Here is an 18,162-nt window from a genome sequence, read left to right on the forward strand (position 1 = left end):
GAAATATCATCCCTAGATGTAGCACAAAGGTCAGGAAGAAATGAGTGTATTACAGAAATACCCATATAAAGAACACAACAGAGGGATACTGGAACAAACTTTTAAATTGCTTCAAAGTAAGCTTCGCGGTTAGTCTATTCCCCACTCACCCATTACCAGGGATATATTTTGGCAGGTTTTACTAACACTGCTCTTAGAAGAACAGGAGAAGAGGCAGGCGTTTGCACCCTGCAGCAGATGTACGGATCCAAACCCAGATCAGGCAGAAGACTGCAGTAGAGTAAGAAGAGAGATCAGAAGAGCTGCCAAGAAGCAAAGTGAAGACCAGCATAGGGGTGCAGGTCAGAATAAAGGACTATTAAGAGCTCTGTCGCAAAGTAAACTTGCCCTGCTTTTGACTTTGCCATTCTGGATCCTGGCCTGTACAGTCTATTTCTGTTTCAGGGGTCACTGCAACTAAATACTTACAAGGTACAGTAACAGTAAATTAAAGAGGAGGGATAATTTTTTTTTTTTTTATAAACTTACAGGGTGGAAGCTAGGAGGGAAGGGTTAAAGGTCTGAAAATGAGAGAAAGAGGATCTCTGTGACAGGAAAGGAGCATGTGAGAGGGCGTGTGACAGGCTGTGTAGCAGAATGTGTGCGCAGATCTCATTCCCTCTGAGGCTCTTGGCCAAATGCAGAGCTGAACTTTCTGCAGACTTTGTCCTGCCAAGTCATGTTCCCTTCTCACACTGCCTGACATCACCACAAATACTCAGCTGGAAAACAGTCCAGAGCCGAACAGAGTCCACTGCTCAAACACCAGCCAGTGAAATGGCTGCACTCACGGCACACCCACCAGATGGGAAACCAGAGCCACCGACTCTCATCACAGGTTATCTCCAAGCACCCGGGAGGCCCAGCTTCATCCATCCAGAAAGAGCCCTAACAAGGCACAAAGAGATGCAAGATGCCAACAGACAAAGCCTTTCTATTACCCAAATAACATAGCCCAGAACAGACTGAAAGTCCACACAAAGGCTCTAATAGGAAAAAAAAAAAAAAAAAAAAAAAAGCAAAAATAACATCCCCATCAAATTGTCTGGGTTTGTCACAAGCAATGTGCTGCAAGGAGCCCGCTCCATTCCCAGCTCCGGCACAACCCTGCAGAGAGGAAAAGGAAGCTGTCACACATAAGCAATGGACAAAACCAGGAGCCAGTGGTTCTGCAAAGACTGACACTCCAGCAGGGTCTACGTGAAGCGAGCAAGCACACATTATAGTGTCAGAGAGCTCGTACCACCCATCTTCTCAGAAATAATTGGGAACCCAAGATCGGTGCTGGAAAAATGCGAGCACGTGTACGAGCGTGTGGGAGCGGGCGATGGGGCTGAGCCAACAGGTGGCTGGATTTCTTATTTTGATCCATGTATCAAGGGAGAAGGGTGGGGAGGGACTGCCAATTCTGGGACACTGCTAAAGGCACCACCCAGAGCAAGTATCAGGGAGTAGCAGCTGGAGATGATACTAAAACAAGGGAGGACAAAGTCTGCAGTCTCTTCTTGTGTCTTTCTTCAGCCTTCGCCCCCAGCCTGCTGCTTAAAGGCAGCACGATAGAAAATGCCCTCAAAGTGCAGGTGATAGGGAGAAAATTAATGTTTTCTTCAGGCCTATTTCTAGGAAAACAAACAGCAACTTGGGAGCTTTCTGGAGACCAAGGAAAAATTTTTCTTCAGTCCCATACAGCCAAGAAAGTTAAGTCCCTTCTTCTCAGACTTGCCTAAATAACAGAAGCTACAATCTATGCTTATCAGTATTTTACATTTTAATACGCTCCTCACAACAGAATTTCCCGCTTCCTTTGCTAAGGGAGTCTAACAATTTTCTTAAAGGTCTAGCAGTGCAACTTTGCCTGTCCACATGCTATATGGACCTTAAATCATACCCGTAGGGCTTCCTGCCCACACCTGCAGTCGCTGGAGAATCTGCGCCCCCCCACACCAGCTGTAAACACAGAAGCCACCTTCTGAACTTCTTCCCGGGCCTTTCACAGAAATGAGAATATTATTCCCCTCCTGCGGACAACGGCCGAAGGTGGGAAGCAGTCAATCAGAAGACCAGAATCACAAAGCTGGTACTTGAAGGCAAGGTGGCAGCTTCTCCTCCTCCTCTGGGCGCGCTGGGTGAGCTGCCCGGCCCAGGTGGCAGCACCCACGCAGGCCGAAGCGCGCTGGGGAGGAGGGCTGGCCGCAGGACTCCCCGGGCCTGCGTGCGTGTCGAGGCAAGCGCCCTCAGAACAAGTCTCCGAGGCTGTTCCAGCGCAACTTCGTGCGCCCACAGAACATTTGCGCGTGGGTTCCTGCCCGTAGGTGCTCGAGAAGTCACTGCACATGCATAGCTGAGAGCCTGACTGTGCAAGAATCCTCCAGGAAAATTCACTGGCGTGGCGTGCGGAATCCTATGCGGGGCTGGCACATTTCTGCATGTGTGTCCCTGGCAACTGAGATACACTATGGAGCTGTTGCAAAAGCATACCTCTTCAGCCTCATTTCATAAGGGCTCTAGATAGATGACTTAAATTCCAGACATTTTCCTTTAAGTGGATTTTATACATATTTTTCACAAATACACTCATTATTTTCTAAATTAATGACAATTTATGGTAAAGCCTAAATCAGTCATTTAGACAAACACGTGCTCTATCCAAGCAGCACACGGTTGTTGAAGAGTGTTTGAAGGAGTATAATTCCTGAATTCTGGAAAGTTACTAAGTCCTCAGCACCAGAATCCACTGAAGTACCAAACAAACCTTTCTTAAAAAGGGCAGAAAGATTAGTTTCTTCAATTCACGTATTAGTCAGTTCACTCAAAACTGGGGGAGGCAGCATAAAATGGGAGGGGAACTGCTTCTCTTTTCCAATCTCTGAATAAAAACAAGACAAGGGAGGATGAGTTATGCTCATTCTAAGATCTGGAAGGACACAACGACCTAAAACAATCAGTTCATTTTGCTAAGTACAGATAACACTACCCTGTTAAAATAAATCAGTTTGAATAGCACACACTCCAGCAAGCATATTTTCTCTTACGTATCCAGTGAGTGATTACAGTCTAACTATAAAAAACCCTGCATATTTAATTTGACCTTTTTATTCAAATGCAGTTTTGTACAAGCCATGAGGAAAAAAATTACTCACCTAATAAACACAAATGACCATTTTCGAATGTAAGCATTTACTGTGATATAATAGCATAAATGAGTGTATGTAGATACACTGTATCGTCCTGTTTAGCAAAAAGGAGTAATAAATGAGCCCAACCAACTAGAATAAACCTTCTTTTAAGAAAGCATCAAATGAAAAACCAAGTTTAAATGATTTATTTAAATCACCAACTTTAATCATGATTAAAATCAGCAAGTGGGAAGCCTCGATTTAAACCCATTAACCTTGTTTGTTTGCTAGCTGTGGTAGGATCAGCGGGTCCTGGAGGGAGAGAAGATACAACCTCCACACCTAGTTCGTTTCAAGAAATTTTACAAATATATTTGCCAATATTTTTTTTTTTAAAAACCTTAAAACAAACTAGGAAGACCGACATGCCAGGAGACACCTACTCTCTTGTCAGTCATCTGCTTTAGCAATCAGTCTGATACACCTAAACATCTTCTATCTACATCTCAGAGAGGTTTCTACGCATATACAGTACAGCCTGACTGCAGCATGGCTTTTAAATCGCATCAATCTTCACATCCCACGAGACAGTTCTCCTACTTAACCTTACAGACGTGAGTTTTGGTCTCTTCAAAATGAGAATTAGATTTCTCATTCTCTAACATTGTTCTCTTAATTTCTCCATCAACTTCCCACTAAATAAACACTTATTTTTGCTCCTCCCTTAAATACACTGGACAGTCTGTAGTGGTCTGCTCTGTGCACTACCCTAGTTAGCCTTTCCCCTCCCCAAATAAGATACCTAAAAGCTTGACAGCGTATATTTCAAAGTGATTTATGAAATTATACCAAAATTGAGTATGTCACAACATTTTTTTTGACACTCGATGAAGCAAATAATTTTGCTCTACAGGAAATCTGCTTTTGAGATCTCCAGATCTAAAATGCAAGTACACTGGCTCCAGGGGTGTCTCCTTTTTAGTGAGGACACAAGAAAGGAATTTGTCTATGCTCCAAACATGGAAAAAAGGTATTCTGTCCTGAGCGGGAAGTCACAGAACAAAACCCACACAGGAGTGCCAAAGTAACTCATCGTACCACTTCTAACAGAGAAGTTGTTAAGCTCTGCCAGAACATGGACAGCCTCATGTAATTTAAAAATATTATACACATCTCTCAAACCTGAACTGACTCAATACAGCTTCTAGCTGCAGTAACCACAACAAAAACGCTCAAACGTTTTACTTGTGTATCAGCAGGTGTACAATCTAATGACCAAGTTCAACCTGTTTGCAGCCCAAATGCAGTCCTGTACTTGTCAGTGGGAAGCACTCCCCTGAATTCCTTCCTAAAACAAAGATCCTTCCCACTGAGACAGTTTCCACAGCCAAGAGAATGTGATTCTGCCTTCCTAAATTATTAGGCTGTGAGGAAAACAAGGTAACATATCCTACTGCCAGACCAGCAGAGCAACTTCCCCCAATGAAACAAAATGTGACAGGTTTCACCTCGGTTCTGAAACAATGAGCTTTCTCCAAGATTGTCACGTTTGTGCATCTTATTACTTGGGGGATAGGGGGGTGGGGGGCAGGGAAAGGAGGGAGAGTGACATACAATCTGATAAGCTTTCCTATTCAACATGCAAAGACCCACACAGCTGTGACAATGAGACTTTCACAGCAGCTGCTTCCAGAGCAGAAAGCAGGATCATCCTTCAGTGCATTCAAGACAAAGCACATTATATTCTACACTCCTCCTTGGGCAACTGGGAACACGACTTCTGGAAAACAGCAGCACTTAAAGACCTTAAATTCAAAACTTAAAATTTTGAAAACTGTCAACCTTGAGAGCCATACGATCACAGACCAGATGTAATTACAAGACGTGACTTTTGAGGTCTGAGACCATCAACACTGGATCAAACATTCAACAACAGCAACAAATTTGCCATTCTGTTAACCACAGAACAAGTGCTCCAAGTTACAATGACTAATCCTAGAGAAAACATCTTTTTGGGGGGGGGGGGGGGAAGGAAAAAAAAAAAGTCATAGCAATCAAATGTACTTTAAAGCACTGGAAACACGGCTGTTCCTGCAGGTGGGAGATCAGAAGGCAGCAAACTCGTGCTCTGTACCTTGTACGGCCGCACACTCTCTGCCTGCCTCCCTGCTGCACAACAGCTGGTAAAGGAAACGTGCTGACAAGGCGCAGAGAGCTACGGCAGCGGTAACTGGAAACAATCGATGACAGTAGCCCAAGGCAAACGGCCAGGACACGCTAATTCTGAGATAAAGTTTCCTGTTTCTTATTTTTTTAGATTAGGCAGTTTATATATAGAGAGAACTTCTGCTTGCATCTGTTCACAATACAAGTAGCTGCAGGTTTCCTCTGGTGGCTACAGAGCTCCCGAGCAACTCCACAGCGACCCATGTACTGTCCTACCTGAAGCTGGTTTGGGTTTATTCCCCCAACCTTTTTTTTGGAGGCGGGGTGGGGAGGGAATAGGTCATTAATTATTTTCACCCCTGTTTTTCTCCTACAAAATCTGGCCTTTGCATATGAAGAAGGGATGCCCGCGTGTACGAAAGAACTGTCACCGAACTCAGGGCCAGACTTCCACCAGGGGTTACCGCAGGAGGCCACGCAGCCCTGCAGCGGCAGTCCCCTGGTGAACGTGCCACAGGTGCAATTCCAGAGAAGCGCAGCAGGGCCAAACTCCACCCGGCCCTAGCACAACGCGTACTGCATCCAGTGCCCTCTTTCCACAGCCCAAAGGAAAGAAGGGCTGAGCTCAGCAACACTTTGCTGAAATTTTGAAACTGCATTTGCTTCCCAAACTAAAAGATAAGACACTTTTATAAGACACTTTTTCTGTTTCTACCTCAGCAGGGGGGGTTACTGTCTTAAGACTCACTCCACAAACCAAGCCCACCACTCACTAAAGGAAGGAAAAGACACCTTTTCCTTTCTCTTCTGCCTGTCCTCAGATATAGCCTTCTGACACCTGGGGAATGGCAGACACTCCACGTACCTTGAACGAGCTGAGAGGACTCTTCCCTACAAATATAACCTGCAGTCATAGACAGAAACTGGCTGACACACAGAGTGATCCAAACGGTTAGTCAGAAAAGTGACTCAGTGCTAGAGACTCCCTCAAAAAAGCCTTGCAGTGAAGGGCCAAGCTGTGCCTTTAGGAAAAAGATAAGGGGGGGGAGGAGTTTTCAGGAGAGAAAACATTTCTCTCGTACCAACAATCCAAGGTTTGCTGCTGTTCCCTAACGAAATACCTGTCTTGGCAGATCTGTGGGCCTTAGCGCACGAGCATCGGTGAAACGGCACGGTTTGGAGTCACCCCCCGTGTCAGCGAAGTGACCTTTTAACATCACCACACCACCTGCGAGCTGTGCCGACAACCCGGCGTCCCAGGGAGCTCGCCATCTGGGCCGGCAGGACGCAGCGGGTGAAGGAGAAAGGCAGAGCCGAGCGGAGGAGATGAGGGAAGAGCAAAGCGACCGCGGTACCGTGAAGCGGGCAAACCCCTCCTCACGGCTCGGAGCCGGCGGAGCTCCAGGCTGCGTGGATGCACGGTAACAGCCGCCAATAAGCGCTGAGCCCTCCCCACCCGCCGGTTTTCCCTCGCCGGGGCCGGCTGCCGGCCCTCTCCGCCCTTCCTCCCACCTCTTCAGCGCAGGGACCCTCTCCAGCGGCGCGGCTGCGCAGCCACCGCCAGCCCGGCCCGGCAAGGCCCTGCCGCCGCCCGGCTCCCCCTCCCACGCCACGCAAGCTCCCCCCCCCCCCCCTCCCACCCACGGCGCCGGGGAACCGCCACCAGCGCCACCCGCACCAGGCCCCGGGGCGGCTCGGGCCGTCACCACCACCACCCCCCCTCACCGCTTCCTTCCAGCACCTTCCAGCGCCGCCCGGACCGGCCGGCAGCCCCACGCGAGGCGGGCGGCGCTAGGCCGCCGGTACCGACTGCCGGAGAGCCGCGGCGGCGGGAGAGCGCGGCGGCGTCGTACCCCCCCCCCCCGGCCCCCGCCGTGAGTCACGGACACGCGGAGCGGCGAGGAGGCGGCGCCCGCCCCGCCGCAGCCAGAGAGCCGAAGACACACTCACACACGCAAAAAGAAAAAAAAAAAAATAATTAAAAAAAAGTTACCGGCGCGATCCCGGGCGGCGGGAGGGGGGCCCGGCCCGGCGCTGGGTCCCGGCGGGGCGCCGCGGCCGAGCTGTGGGGATGGCACGCGCGGCGGGCGCCCGGGTCACGTGCAGGCGCCGCCCGCCCCGCCCCCCGGACACGCCCCCTCCTTGTTTAGGCCACGCCCCCTTCTCATCGCCGCCCTCCCCTCACCTCGGAGAGGGGCAAAGCCGGCAGAGAAACCATTTAAAAAAAACAAAAAAAACCCACAAACAAACAAAAAAACCAAACCAAACAAAAATAAAAACAAAAACAAATAAGTGCCCACAGGGAAAAAACAGCAAAAAAAAGCAGGTGCCCACCCGAAAAAAAAAACAAATAAAAAAAAGCAGGTGCCCGCAGGGAAAAAAAAAAAAAAAAAACAACAAAAAAAGCAGGTGCCCAAGGAAAAACAAAAACAAACAAACAAACACCCTCAAAACCAAAAAGAGCAGGTGCCCAGAGGGAAACAAACAAACAAACAAACCAAAAAACTAAAAAAAAGCGAACAGGTGCCCCCAGGAAAGCCCCCCCCAAGGCGGGTGCGCGGAGCAGCACCCCCGGGCCGGGCCCTGCCCCCGCGTCCCGCCGCGCCCAGACACAGCTCCGGGGCGCTCCCACCGAACACCCACGGACCAAGGGACCCAGTTTTGAGCTGTTGTGCCCCACGGCCCCCGGGATTTCGTCACCAGCGCCGCGTTTCTTCCTTTTCTTGCAAAAATCCCCGCTGCGCGCCCCGCGCAACCCCCGAGCGCGGAGCATCACCAAACCGATTCAACCCCCCGTCCTTTTTCCCCTCGGTGCGAGCGGCGCCTCCCAGCCCCGCGGGCCGGGTGCCCCCCCGGCGGCAAAAGGCGTGTTTCCCCACGCACACTCGTGTAACCCCGCCGAGGATCGGAGGGCACGGGCAAATCTGGGCGAAGCCTGCCCACTACGTGCCCTCGGACAGCAGAGCCCACGCACGCATCCTCCGGCGGGCTCGAGGGATTACCAACCCACGGAGCCGGGCCGCGCGTGGCAGCCCGCTTTTCTGCCCGTTTTCACCCGGGAAGTCACGGGTGACGCCGGCGCGGAACTTTAGGGGGGAGAACGCTTTATTCCGCACCCACGCCGTTAAGCGCAGCCCGACCCCCGTGCTCCCACCCAACGCCGCGCACCTTGCGTGGGGGGGGAGGGGAAGCCCACGGGGGCCCCACGAAGCCGCCGGCGCTACCCCGATCCGGCTCCTCACCGAGGCGCCGGCGGGCTGAGGGGATGAGGCCCTACGCCACCCGCCGCTGACCGAGAAACGCCCGTCCCCGTGGCGTGGGGGGGGGACACGCACCCCGTGAAATTCCCACCCATCCCCCTCCCAACAGGCACACAGAGCGCCACCGGCCGCGCATGCGCGGCGAGGCGGGCCGCTTCCGCTGTGCTCGGGAAAACTCTGTCCGGCGCGGGCTCTGCGGCCGGCGGCGGTTGGGTTCCGTGCTGCGCGGAGGCGACGGTAGACGCGGCCATGGCGGCTGAGGCGCCGGGTTCCGGGCGGGCGGGCGCCGTCCTGCTCCTCCTGGCTCTCTGCTGCCAGCCGCCGCCCGGCCGGCCCCGCAGCCTCCGCTTCGTAACGCTGGTGAGGGGAGCGGGGGGGGGCGAGGGGGGGGGAGTAACGGGAGGGGGGCGGCGGTGTAACCGCGGTGCCGCCCGCAGGTGTACCGGCACGGAGACCGCTCGCCCATCAAGGCCTACCCGCGGGACCCTTTCCAGGAGGCCGCTTGGCCCCAGGGCTTCGGGCAGCTCACGCAGGTGGGGAGGCGGTAAAGATTTTGGGGGGGTGGGGGGGTGTTTTCTGGCGCCGTTCGGTAACCCCCGGTCCCGTCGCAGGTGGGGATGCGGCAGCAGTGGGAGCTGGGCCGGGCCCTGCGGCGCCGTTACCGCGGCTTCCTCAGCGAGACGTACCGGCGGCAGGAGGTCAGTACCGGGGGAGGGGGGGCACCGGCCGGGTCTGCCGCCCGCCCCGAGCCGCGGCCTGAGGCGATCCGGCCCCGCGCAAAGCCGCCTGCTCGGAAGGAACCAAGCCAGGGCCGCGGCGCCGTGTCTGCCGCACGCTCCTCATGTCGAATTTATTCCTATTTCTTTTTTTCTGTCGCGCCAGCTGACAACGAACGTGCTTGCCCTGCCCTTCATCCCACGGGAGCCTGTACACAGGAGCAGTAGTTACTAACCAGATGCAACCCTCCTCCATCTGTAAAATATTGATAGCTTCAGGCCCCCTAAAACTATTAATTTCCCTTTCTCTCCAGGATGTCGCCACGCTAATAGTTCTTGAGAAACTGGTAGGTTTTGTTTATAAAAGGTTAACGGAGCCCTTGCGGAACCCTGTGCTAAGCACGGGAAAATTGGGAAGATCAAAGAAAGTGAGGAAATAGAAAATCTGCCCCCCACCCAACACCCCCGCTGGTTGACCGAAGAGGGGTGAAGCAACTGGAAGAGGAGGAAGAGGAGGGTTGGGAGGGAGAGCGGGCAGCCGAGGCCCCACGTCCCACCTCGGGCTCTGCATCGGTTCCGTTATTGTACCTGAGCTCGTTCCGGGGGATTGACCAAATGGGGCAAACTGAGAATCCCTGTACAATTTTCTGTCTTTGTTTCCCCCCCTTTTTGGGCTCCCCAGTTGCCGCAGTTCATACTCAGCTTCCAATAGTTCAGATAACATCCCTTCTTCACCATTTGCCTCATCAACAAAACTTCCAGCATCAGCTCAAACACAGATCCCTTAACCTCCCTCAGTAGTTCCTCCCCAAACATACTTCGCTCTTATAAAGCTTTTCCTGGCTGAAACTGTTTTCCTCCTCTTGCTTGAGAAGGGAAAACAAACCAGGGCATATGCAAACAAAAGCTGTTCTGCTAACCAAGCCCAAACCCCTGCTCCAGTTGAGCAACCGCCCTTATAAGAAGCGTTGCCTGGGGGTGACACCGTATGACTGCCTGTCACCTGACTCAGCGACAAGCTGGAGCCTTGGCAAAAGGTGCTGAAGGAAGCATGTACGCTCAGGGCTTACTTGGGGTTTTTTATGACACTTCTAAATTAGATCCTTATCTTTTAAAATATTTCCTTTCAATTTCGTCAGAGCTTACAGAGGATGAAACCAATCCTGCCTAATGAGTACAGGGTTAGTTGTTTTCAAGCCACAGTTAAGAGGTGAAAGTGGGTAGAAATTGTCAGACAAAATAACTGGTTTTTTTTTCCCCCCTTGTGACGGTGAAGTTTTGAGATACACTTCACATGGGACATGCTATACAGAGTGAGCATATGTATTTTTTCTTATATTTCTCTCTCCTCATTTAACATTACAGTGTCAAGGTTTGGATTTTTTTTTTTTTTTATTTCATCCTTCTGGCTTTTTATTCGTCTTGTTTCAGATTCAACGTGCTGTTTTCTAGGACATTCTTTCATGATTTCCTACGTGCTGCTCTTGCTTTATCACTGCGCTCTCCCAAGTCTTCCCCTGAGTGTTTTCAGTACACAGATATCAGAAAACCAACATTTTGCCATTTTAACCTTCTGAACTTTTTTGTATTTTTATTGTTTCTCTTTTTTTTTCTGGCCCAGATCTCCCTCTCTGAGCTCTGAAATGATAAGTCTTGGCTCACTGATCCCAAGAACTAACAATGGTCAAATAAAATCTAAGCTCCCCTTTCCTTCCTCTCTTGTTAGATCGCTTTTGTCTTCATCTCTCAGACAGAAAAACTGAAGTTTGGAGAAGCCTTTTTTTTTTTTTTTTTTTCATGAGCACAGCAGGTCATTCCTAGAACTGAGCGCAGGACTTTGCCCCAGTCGTGGTCTGTAAATGTCGTGCATTTTCTAGCTGTGCCTGTTGTTATCTGCATCTCTGTCCTGCTCTTCTCTGACTCTTCCTCACATTCAGACTCCTGTCCGCCGTCGGCTCCGCACGGTGCATCTGGCTGTCCCACTGATCCAGAACAGACCGCTCCGGTATTTCGGGCCAAATTGTCTTTGTGTCCGTCCTGAACGGTTTTGTCCAGGCTGACCCCAGCGGGCAGGGTCACTTCAACTCCTGTTATCTTGTCCCTCAGCAGCTGCGGGGCACTTGGCCCCGTGCCTCAGCGAGGGCGGCGTCCTGCGTCCGAGCATCGCCGCTCGCTGTGGCGTGACTAACGGTGCGCTGTCCCTGTCCTGGCAGGTCTTCATCCGCAGCACGGACTGTGATCGGACGCTGATGAGCGCGGAGGCCAACCTGGCAGGCCTGTATCCCCCAGAGGGACAACAGATATTCAACCCTAACATCTCCTGGCAGCCTATCCCTGTGCACACAGTGCCCGAGTCCGAGGAAAGGGTAAGTTAGTCTCGAGGATGTGTACCGACTACTCAAATAGTGTGTTACGCTGACTTCTCCACAAGTCTCCGCTTCAGTCTCGATTCAGATTGTCTTGAACTTCTTCCGGGACCTACCTTGCAAAGGTTCTTCTGTTCTCAGAGCAAGACAAGTACTCGGGGGGCTGTGTTCACTCCACGTGTTAGCTGCAAGCCCTCGGCAGACCGCACGCGACCTGGAGTATGTTAGAAGGCAGGACTTGAGGCTGCTCAGAGGTGCATCCCGCTAGTCAGGGTTTCGTCACAGTTGCGCGTTGACTGACAATTCTGTACTCCAGTGTTCTCGGTGACCTGGCTGCTCTTGTTGTCTCTGCCCAGCTGCTGAAGTTTCCTTTGACACCCTGTCCACGCTACGAACAGCTGCAGAATGAAACGCGGCACTCGGCAGAATACATAAATAAGACCAAAGAGAATTGGGTAAGTGATTGTTTGCATGAGATAAGGTGCTCTCAGGCTGGTAGTTCCAGTATTATCACCTCGATATAATCTAGAGCTCTGAGAAGAGGGTAGGAATAGCTGTGCATGTAACACAGATTAGAAAATTGAAGGCCTTTCTCTTTTCTCATACCTACAGCAATTCCTGCAGATGGTGGCAAACGAGACGGGGATCCGGGATGTCTCTCTCGACTGTGTTTGGAGTGTGTATGACACACTGTTCTGTGAAGTAAGTTGGGCCGTCGTCTCACAGCCACGGGAATTTGGTCTTTAGAACTCACTGAATCAGAAGGTGATTTTGCAAAATCCCGTAAAACAACTTTTCACCATTCCCGTCCTACAGTTAGAAGTAGTGTTCTCATTTCAGAATAGTAACAGCTCCTACTCACAAGAGGCACGTGCCAAGAATTACCTACTTTTGCACCCGGTAATCTCCCACTCTGTAGCTTAGGTTTTCTGGCTCTGGCACGATATAAGAGTCCCACCTGCATAATAAATACCTCTTTTGAAAGTCACTGCAATCTGAAATCTGTAGATCTCTATGGACAGGTCTGAGTAAAGTCAGGTAGAAATGAGATCTCTGGGAACCAAGGAAGTGTTAACTGTGTGATTTAAATTAGGACCTTAAATTAGGACTATTCCTGGTTCTACTTCTCTGTTATTTCAGATGAGTCCACTTTTCTTTCCGTGCTTTTGTTCATGTCATCTGTAAAAGAAAATAATGCTCTTGCAAGTCAAGTGAGGTTCCCCCACATCTGGGTTTTGACCTGCTATAAGGTCCTTTGCCAGAGAAGGACTCTAGAGGCAGATGTCACCCTTTTACTGTCTGGGGTGGGGCACCAAACTCCATATTCACGTGGAGTTTTGTTGATAGCACATCTCGTGAAGGCTGAAACAAGATCAAAAATCAGGTTAGCTGTGCTGTGAGCATGCTAAAGTAAAGGTCACGTCTCCAGGAGACTTACAGCTGTTGCACACAAGTTTATTTGTGTACAGCTGTGCAGCATGATGAAGTAAAGCACTGAGATCTTTCAAGTCAAACTAGCTAATTGTGGAAGAAGCAGTAAACCCGAGCATTTGACACTGTGCTGTGCTAATGCTAGGGAGGTGCAAGACTATTTAGCTTGCTGGCTTACCGTATACAGTGGCATGTACCGTTTTGGGGATATAAATCTGCATGGAATTACACTTTGCTATGTAAAGTAGCAGCTCGAGTTGCTGCAAACAGAATATTCCAGTCCAGAGCTGCATTGCACGGTGTAAATTTGCCCTCTGTATCACAGACCTGATCTTCTGTCTTGTAACAATCACGGTGAAGCAGCTTCTGTTGGTAATGAAAAATCTTTTGTTCAGAGAGATCAAGAATTTCAAATCTTTTTCATTTCCAAGGCTCACTTAATGAGCTTGCAGATTGGCCCAGAAGGCTGGCTGACAACAAGGATAATGCCCAAGAACTTGGGGACTAGCTCGCTGTCCCACAATGAAACCAGCATGTTTTGAGGGAGTTTTACTCTCAAAACTACGCCCTCAGGCTGATCAGTCTCTTCAGCTGCTTTGGGCTTCTTCCTTTTTTCTAACTCATACAAACCGTGCCCTGAAGAGAAGGATTGTTTTTCTCACCTGAGCCAGTAGCTTCATTCTACCATCTGGATGGAGAAAATACAAAAGTCCAAGAAATAGCTGAACTTACCAGCTATTCTCTTTATAAAGTAATTAAAAACTAACTAAATATCCAAGTTGCTGATGGGAATTTCTCCAAACCGCTGAGACAGAACGGGCCCTTAAGGATATTCACCCTCATCTTCTGGCAGTTTAATGGGATGTGGCATAGAAAATTGCTCTGAGTAATGCCAGGGAACCACAACTGCCGTTTGCCTGCCAGTGTAACTAATCCGTTCTTGTAAGGGGTTGGCTGCAAAGCAAATTCTTCTCTCGGTTCCCAGTTCTGTGTGTTCTGGGTTTGGGTACTGGGCTTTGTCAGTGGTGCATCCCAGTATTGCGTCTGCAGAGCGCTTGCTAACTTTCTCCAGTATCCCCCGGGGGCCCCCAGAGCCTCTGGGGAAATTGTGCTGCACGTACACCAGCAACCTTGAGTTTGTGCTCTCTCGCTTATCTTCTGGTTTTTGGTTTTATTTTTTTGACTGCGTGCCATCTGCAGGGCACGTAAAGTAAATGCTCCAAGACTATTGTCTTGGTGTCACAACATGAGCCGGCGCTCCAGCTGTGCCTTCGCAGCAATGTAGCTCCTCGATTTTAATCTTTATGCTTCTTGTTATTAGTTTCTGAAACAACATTAAAACCCACCTATATTCTTTGTATGCAGCACAGCAGTGTGAGGACAGACGCATAAATAGGAAAGGGGCATATTTAAAATAACACAGGAAATCAGTAACAGTATAGGCAGGACTTCAGACACTCTTGACTCCCATTCTCTGATTAATATGCGATCCCTGCTGCCTGCAGATGAGTATTGTGTTTCTCTTTCTAGCAAGCACACCAAATGGATTTGCCTGTATGGGTGACACCAGATGTCATGGCTCAGCTGAAGCAACTAAAAGACTTTGGTTTTGAATTTCTGTTTGGGATCCACAATCGGGTAGAAAAAGCTCGTCTGCAAGGCGGTGAGTGCACCTGGGAGGGAGCTTCGTGCTGCTCTGTCTGGTTTTTGGCTCTTATCAGCTCTTCCCTTTCCTCAGGGGTCCTGCTGGATCACATAAGGAAAAACCTAACCAAAGCAGCAAATCTTTCGGCCCACCAGAACCTGAAACTACTTGCCTATTCAGCGGTAAGTCAGAGCTTGGCAGGGGGCTAAGCTTTTGTCCATCTCCTCCTCCTCACAGGGGCTGGGGGCTTGGTGACAGTTTTAACCCTTTCTGGCTTCTCTACAGCCCGTGCAGTGATCAGGACACGCACCTTTGCCTCTGGCCGGGTGGGCTGTGCAGTATCTGGCATTGTTCCTCTGAGGAAAATTCCCAACCTGCGCTTTGTTCCTGCTAGCTCAGGCTTGTGGGTGAGACTGGCAGACTTTGGGGAGCCACTGCTGTCTTTATTTGGTAGATGGGTCGATGTTACTCAGCTGTGATGTTTCAGCAGTGTAGATACTCACAGCGCCCCGTTCCAGCAGCCTACTGACTGGAAAGTCAAGCATCTCTCTCAAATTGCTCCCTGGAGTTTAATTCTTAAAGAACGATGCAGGCTGTGCATGGCTGTGTTTCACTTCCTCCCCTTCTCTGGCACCGTCACAGGTCACCATTCTAGCTGCACGGTTCCTCTCCCTCCTTCCAGATGGAAGTTCCTCAGAACTGCCCCGTCTGTTACTGGTATGGTCTGAGCTGCCCTGTCACATCCATAAGGGTGACTGATTTGGTTTTTTTTCCCCTCTTTCGCAGCATGACACCACGCTTGTGGCATTGCAGATGGCTCTAGATGTCTACAACAAGATTCAAGCACCATACGCCTCATGTCACTTATTTGAGCTGTACCAGGAGGATGATGGGTGAGGGCTGCAGTAAAGACGTCTGCTGTGATTTCACTTCAAGGGTTAGATACCTAGGCTAGGCTCCACCCAAGGGGGATGCAATCTTGCTCCTCATGACAGACTCTTTGGAGGATAACTACCACCAGAATAAAGGAAAGGGTGTGCACACTGAGTTTTTGGGAAGGGATTACTTCAGCTGGAGAAAAAAAAACCCAAACATCTAGCTGTGTTTTGTTTTCAGTAACTTCTCCGTGGAGATGTTTTTCCGGAATGAGAGTGGGAAGGAGCCTTTCCCCCTGACAATCCCTGGCTGTCAGCATAAATGCCCGCTGCAGAGATTCTTGGAACTCACAGATCCCGTTGTTCCCCAGGACTGGAAGCAAGAATGCCAGGTGGCAAGCAGCATGCACGACACAGGTGAGCCCAGGCTGGGCCAGAGCGTGGCAGAAGGGGAAAGCTCGGATGATACCGTGTTGACCATTTGTTTTCTCCCTTGCAGAACTGTTTGTGGGTCTGGCTGTGTGTGGCTCCATTCTCCTTCTCCTTATAATCCTCCTCTTGACTGTACTTTTTCGCATACAGTCTCAGCCCCCTGGTTACCGGCACGTTTCCAATGAGGGAGAAGAGCAGGCCTGACAGTTCCTTCAACTCCTTCCCAGGCAGTAGGAGGGAGCGGTGTTGCCCCTAAGGATGATTGGGCACCTTCAGATACTGAGCATTCTTCTGCTTTGGCCATTCCTTCCCAGAATGAAGCTGGACTTGATTTTCCCAGAGAGAGAGGACTAAGCTACTCTAATGGAAACGACACCTTAATTCTGAAGCCAGTATACTCTGTGGTGCCCCCAATCCTCATACAGCTTACCCAGTCTGGGATTCCCAAAATGGCAAGTTGGAGCTGGCCAAGAGTTTTCCTCCTTTTAAGTGATTGTAAGTGGTTCCACTCGCCGTGACTGTGGCAGAGGGGCTTGGGCCTCCAGCAGCTGCCACATCCAGTACAAACAGGGGCTGCGTCTCTCGTCAGGGTCAACCTGCTCTGAGTGCTTTTCTCTCAAGCCCTCGGGCTGCTGACGGGAAGGCTGGGCTTGGAGCAGAGGGCACAGCTCACCAATGTGCACCGAGACCCATCTGCTGTCCGTGCCGAGGGAACTGCCGCAGATGATGGCAGCCAGTGAAAAGTGTTTCTTGAGGTTGCTGCTAAGCAGTTGCTGCTGGCAACTGGTCTCCTTTTCCTTCTTCACATTGTGGTTCAAGAGAGGACTGGCCTGGAATTGGGACAAAATTGAAAACCTGGCAGTAGTTTCTAGGATTCAGCTCAGAGTAGGTTACGTATGATCCAAAGAAGCTCCAAGAGCTTTGTTGGGAGAGATGAGTTGCTGTGACTACAGCAAACCTACACCTAATTTCTTGTGCGGTGTTGGCTCGAGAAAGGAGAGTCCCCTTAGATGAGAAACTTGGGCGCTGTCTAAAGATTCAGCCTTTGAATTTGGCTTCTCTGCCTCTGAACTTCCAAGTACCTATTACAGGGAGTATCCAGTGCTGCAGCCAGTCCAGATGGCAGCTACGAGCCCAAGGAATATGCTTTCCTAGCGGGATGGTTTTATGCTGTAATTAAAGAGATGTAGCAGAGCTGTTTACCTAAGACTAGATTACATGCCAAGTTCTGTAGTTTTTCTTCCTGTCTTCCCTACTGGATGGACAACAAACAAAAACCGATCAAGGATCAGGGTTTGCAGGTGACTGTGGATCCCTCCCTTTATTTGCCACGCTTTGGCATTTTGACCAGAGTGTGACTGTTTCTCCAGGCCGGCCTCTCTGTGCGCAGTGCAGCTGCCGCGGGGAACTTAATGCCAAGTGCTCGCCACCTGCCTCGCAGCTTTTGGCAGAAAATGAGAGACTGCAGCAGGCACCAGAGGCTCTTCACATGGTGAGGCTGCACATTCACTTCCCACATTTACTTCCCTTTCTGGTGCGGTTTCCTTCCCCTCTTGGCGACAGAAGCCAGCTCTTAGGTTACAGACGTTTCCTTTTCTTCCCCTGTGGAGTACCGTGGGGACTTTTCCCTACATGATAATCGGCATCTGCCAGCATGGGAACTCTAAATCAGCAGAAGCAGCTTGCTGTTCTCAGCATCTTCCTCACCTTTTTGTCCTCTGAAGATACAATCTAGGTCTCCTGCACAGCGAGACAGTCATAAAGAGAAAGCTACTGCCTGTGAAAACAGGCACAAGAAAGGGGTGATAGAAAACTGCATTGAAGAGGACCAGACCTGTTATTTTTAAAGGCAGCAAATTTTGCACACACAGAGGCAAGGTTTCTATGATGATTTAGACATTTTGACTGTGAATTACTTTCTGTAACTGTTCCAATACATTTCATTATTAAAATCAAATTCGCACAGAACTACTCCTCCTCTTCTCTAAGAGTTCACAGGACTAGCACCAGTCTGCTCAGTGTTGGAAAACAGGCAGAACTTACTGCAGCATTCCCCCTCCCAAAGGAATTCCCTAATTTACAATCCCTTTTACAGCAGAGTGAGAGTTGAGCTAGA

The 18,162-nt window shown here is 50.1% G+C and overlaps 2 protein-coding genes across 11 annotated transcripts in view; one reads left to right on the top strand and one right to left on the bottom strand.

The window, feature by feature from the left end:
- Positions 1-8,507, bottom strand: part of NR1H3 (nuclear receptor subfamily 1 group H member 3) — a 30,187-nt gene extending 21,680 nt beyond the window's left edge. For 3 of the 9 annotated variants that reach the window (XM_042790766.1, XM_042790765.1, XM_042790762.1), the window contains exon 1: positions 7,315-7,444. The gene's annotated coding sequence lies outside the window, so the exon portion shown is untranslated. Of the gene's footprint in view, positions 1-6,442; positions 6,887-7,046; positions 7,124-7,314; positions 7,449-8,489 lie in introns of those variants that run through there. The other 6 variants (XM_042790764.1, XM_042790767.1, XM_032993353.2 and 3 more) reach the window with 6 other exon arrangements.
- Positions 8,508-8,772: 265 nt separating this feature from the next.
- Positions 8,773-18,014, top strand: ACP2 (acid phosphatase 2, lysosomal). Of its 2 annotated transcripts, XM_042790754.1 has the most exons (11): positions 8,773-8,941; positions 9,019-9,114; positions 9,193-9,279; positions 11,511-11,663; positions 12,020-12,118; positions 12,276-12,365; positions 14,625-14,757; positions 14,833-14,921; positions 15,526-15,632; positions 15,856-16,031; positions 16,114-18,014. In XM_042790754.1, exons 1-11 carry the CDS (start codon positions 8,831-8,833, stop codon positions 16,248-16,250), a joined length of 1,278 nt encoding a protein of 425 aa, XP_042646688.1. In that variant the 5' UTR covers positions 8,773-8,830; the 3' UTR covers positions 16,251-18,014. The 2 variants fall into 2 exon arrangements, with proteins under 2 accessions (XP_042646688.1, XP_042646689.1); XM_042790755.1 differs by lacking the exon at positions 9,193-9,279.
- Positions 18,015-18,162: the final 148 nt, after the last annotated feature.

This window comes from Tyto alba, unplaced genomic scaffold (genome assembly GCF_018691265.1).
Source record: "Tyto alba isolate M040663 unplaced genomic scaffold, T.alba_DEE_v4.0 Super-Scaffold_18, whole genome shotgun sequence".
NCBI lineage: Eukaryota > Metazoa > Chordata > Aves > Strigiformes > Tytonidae > Tyto > Tyto alba.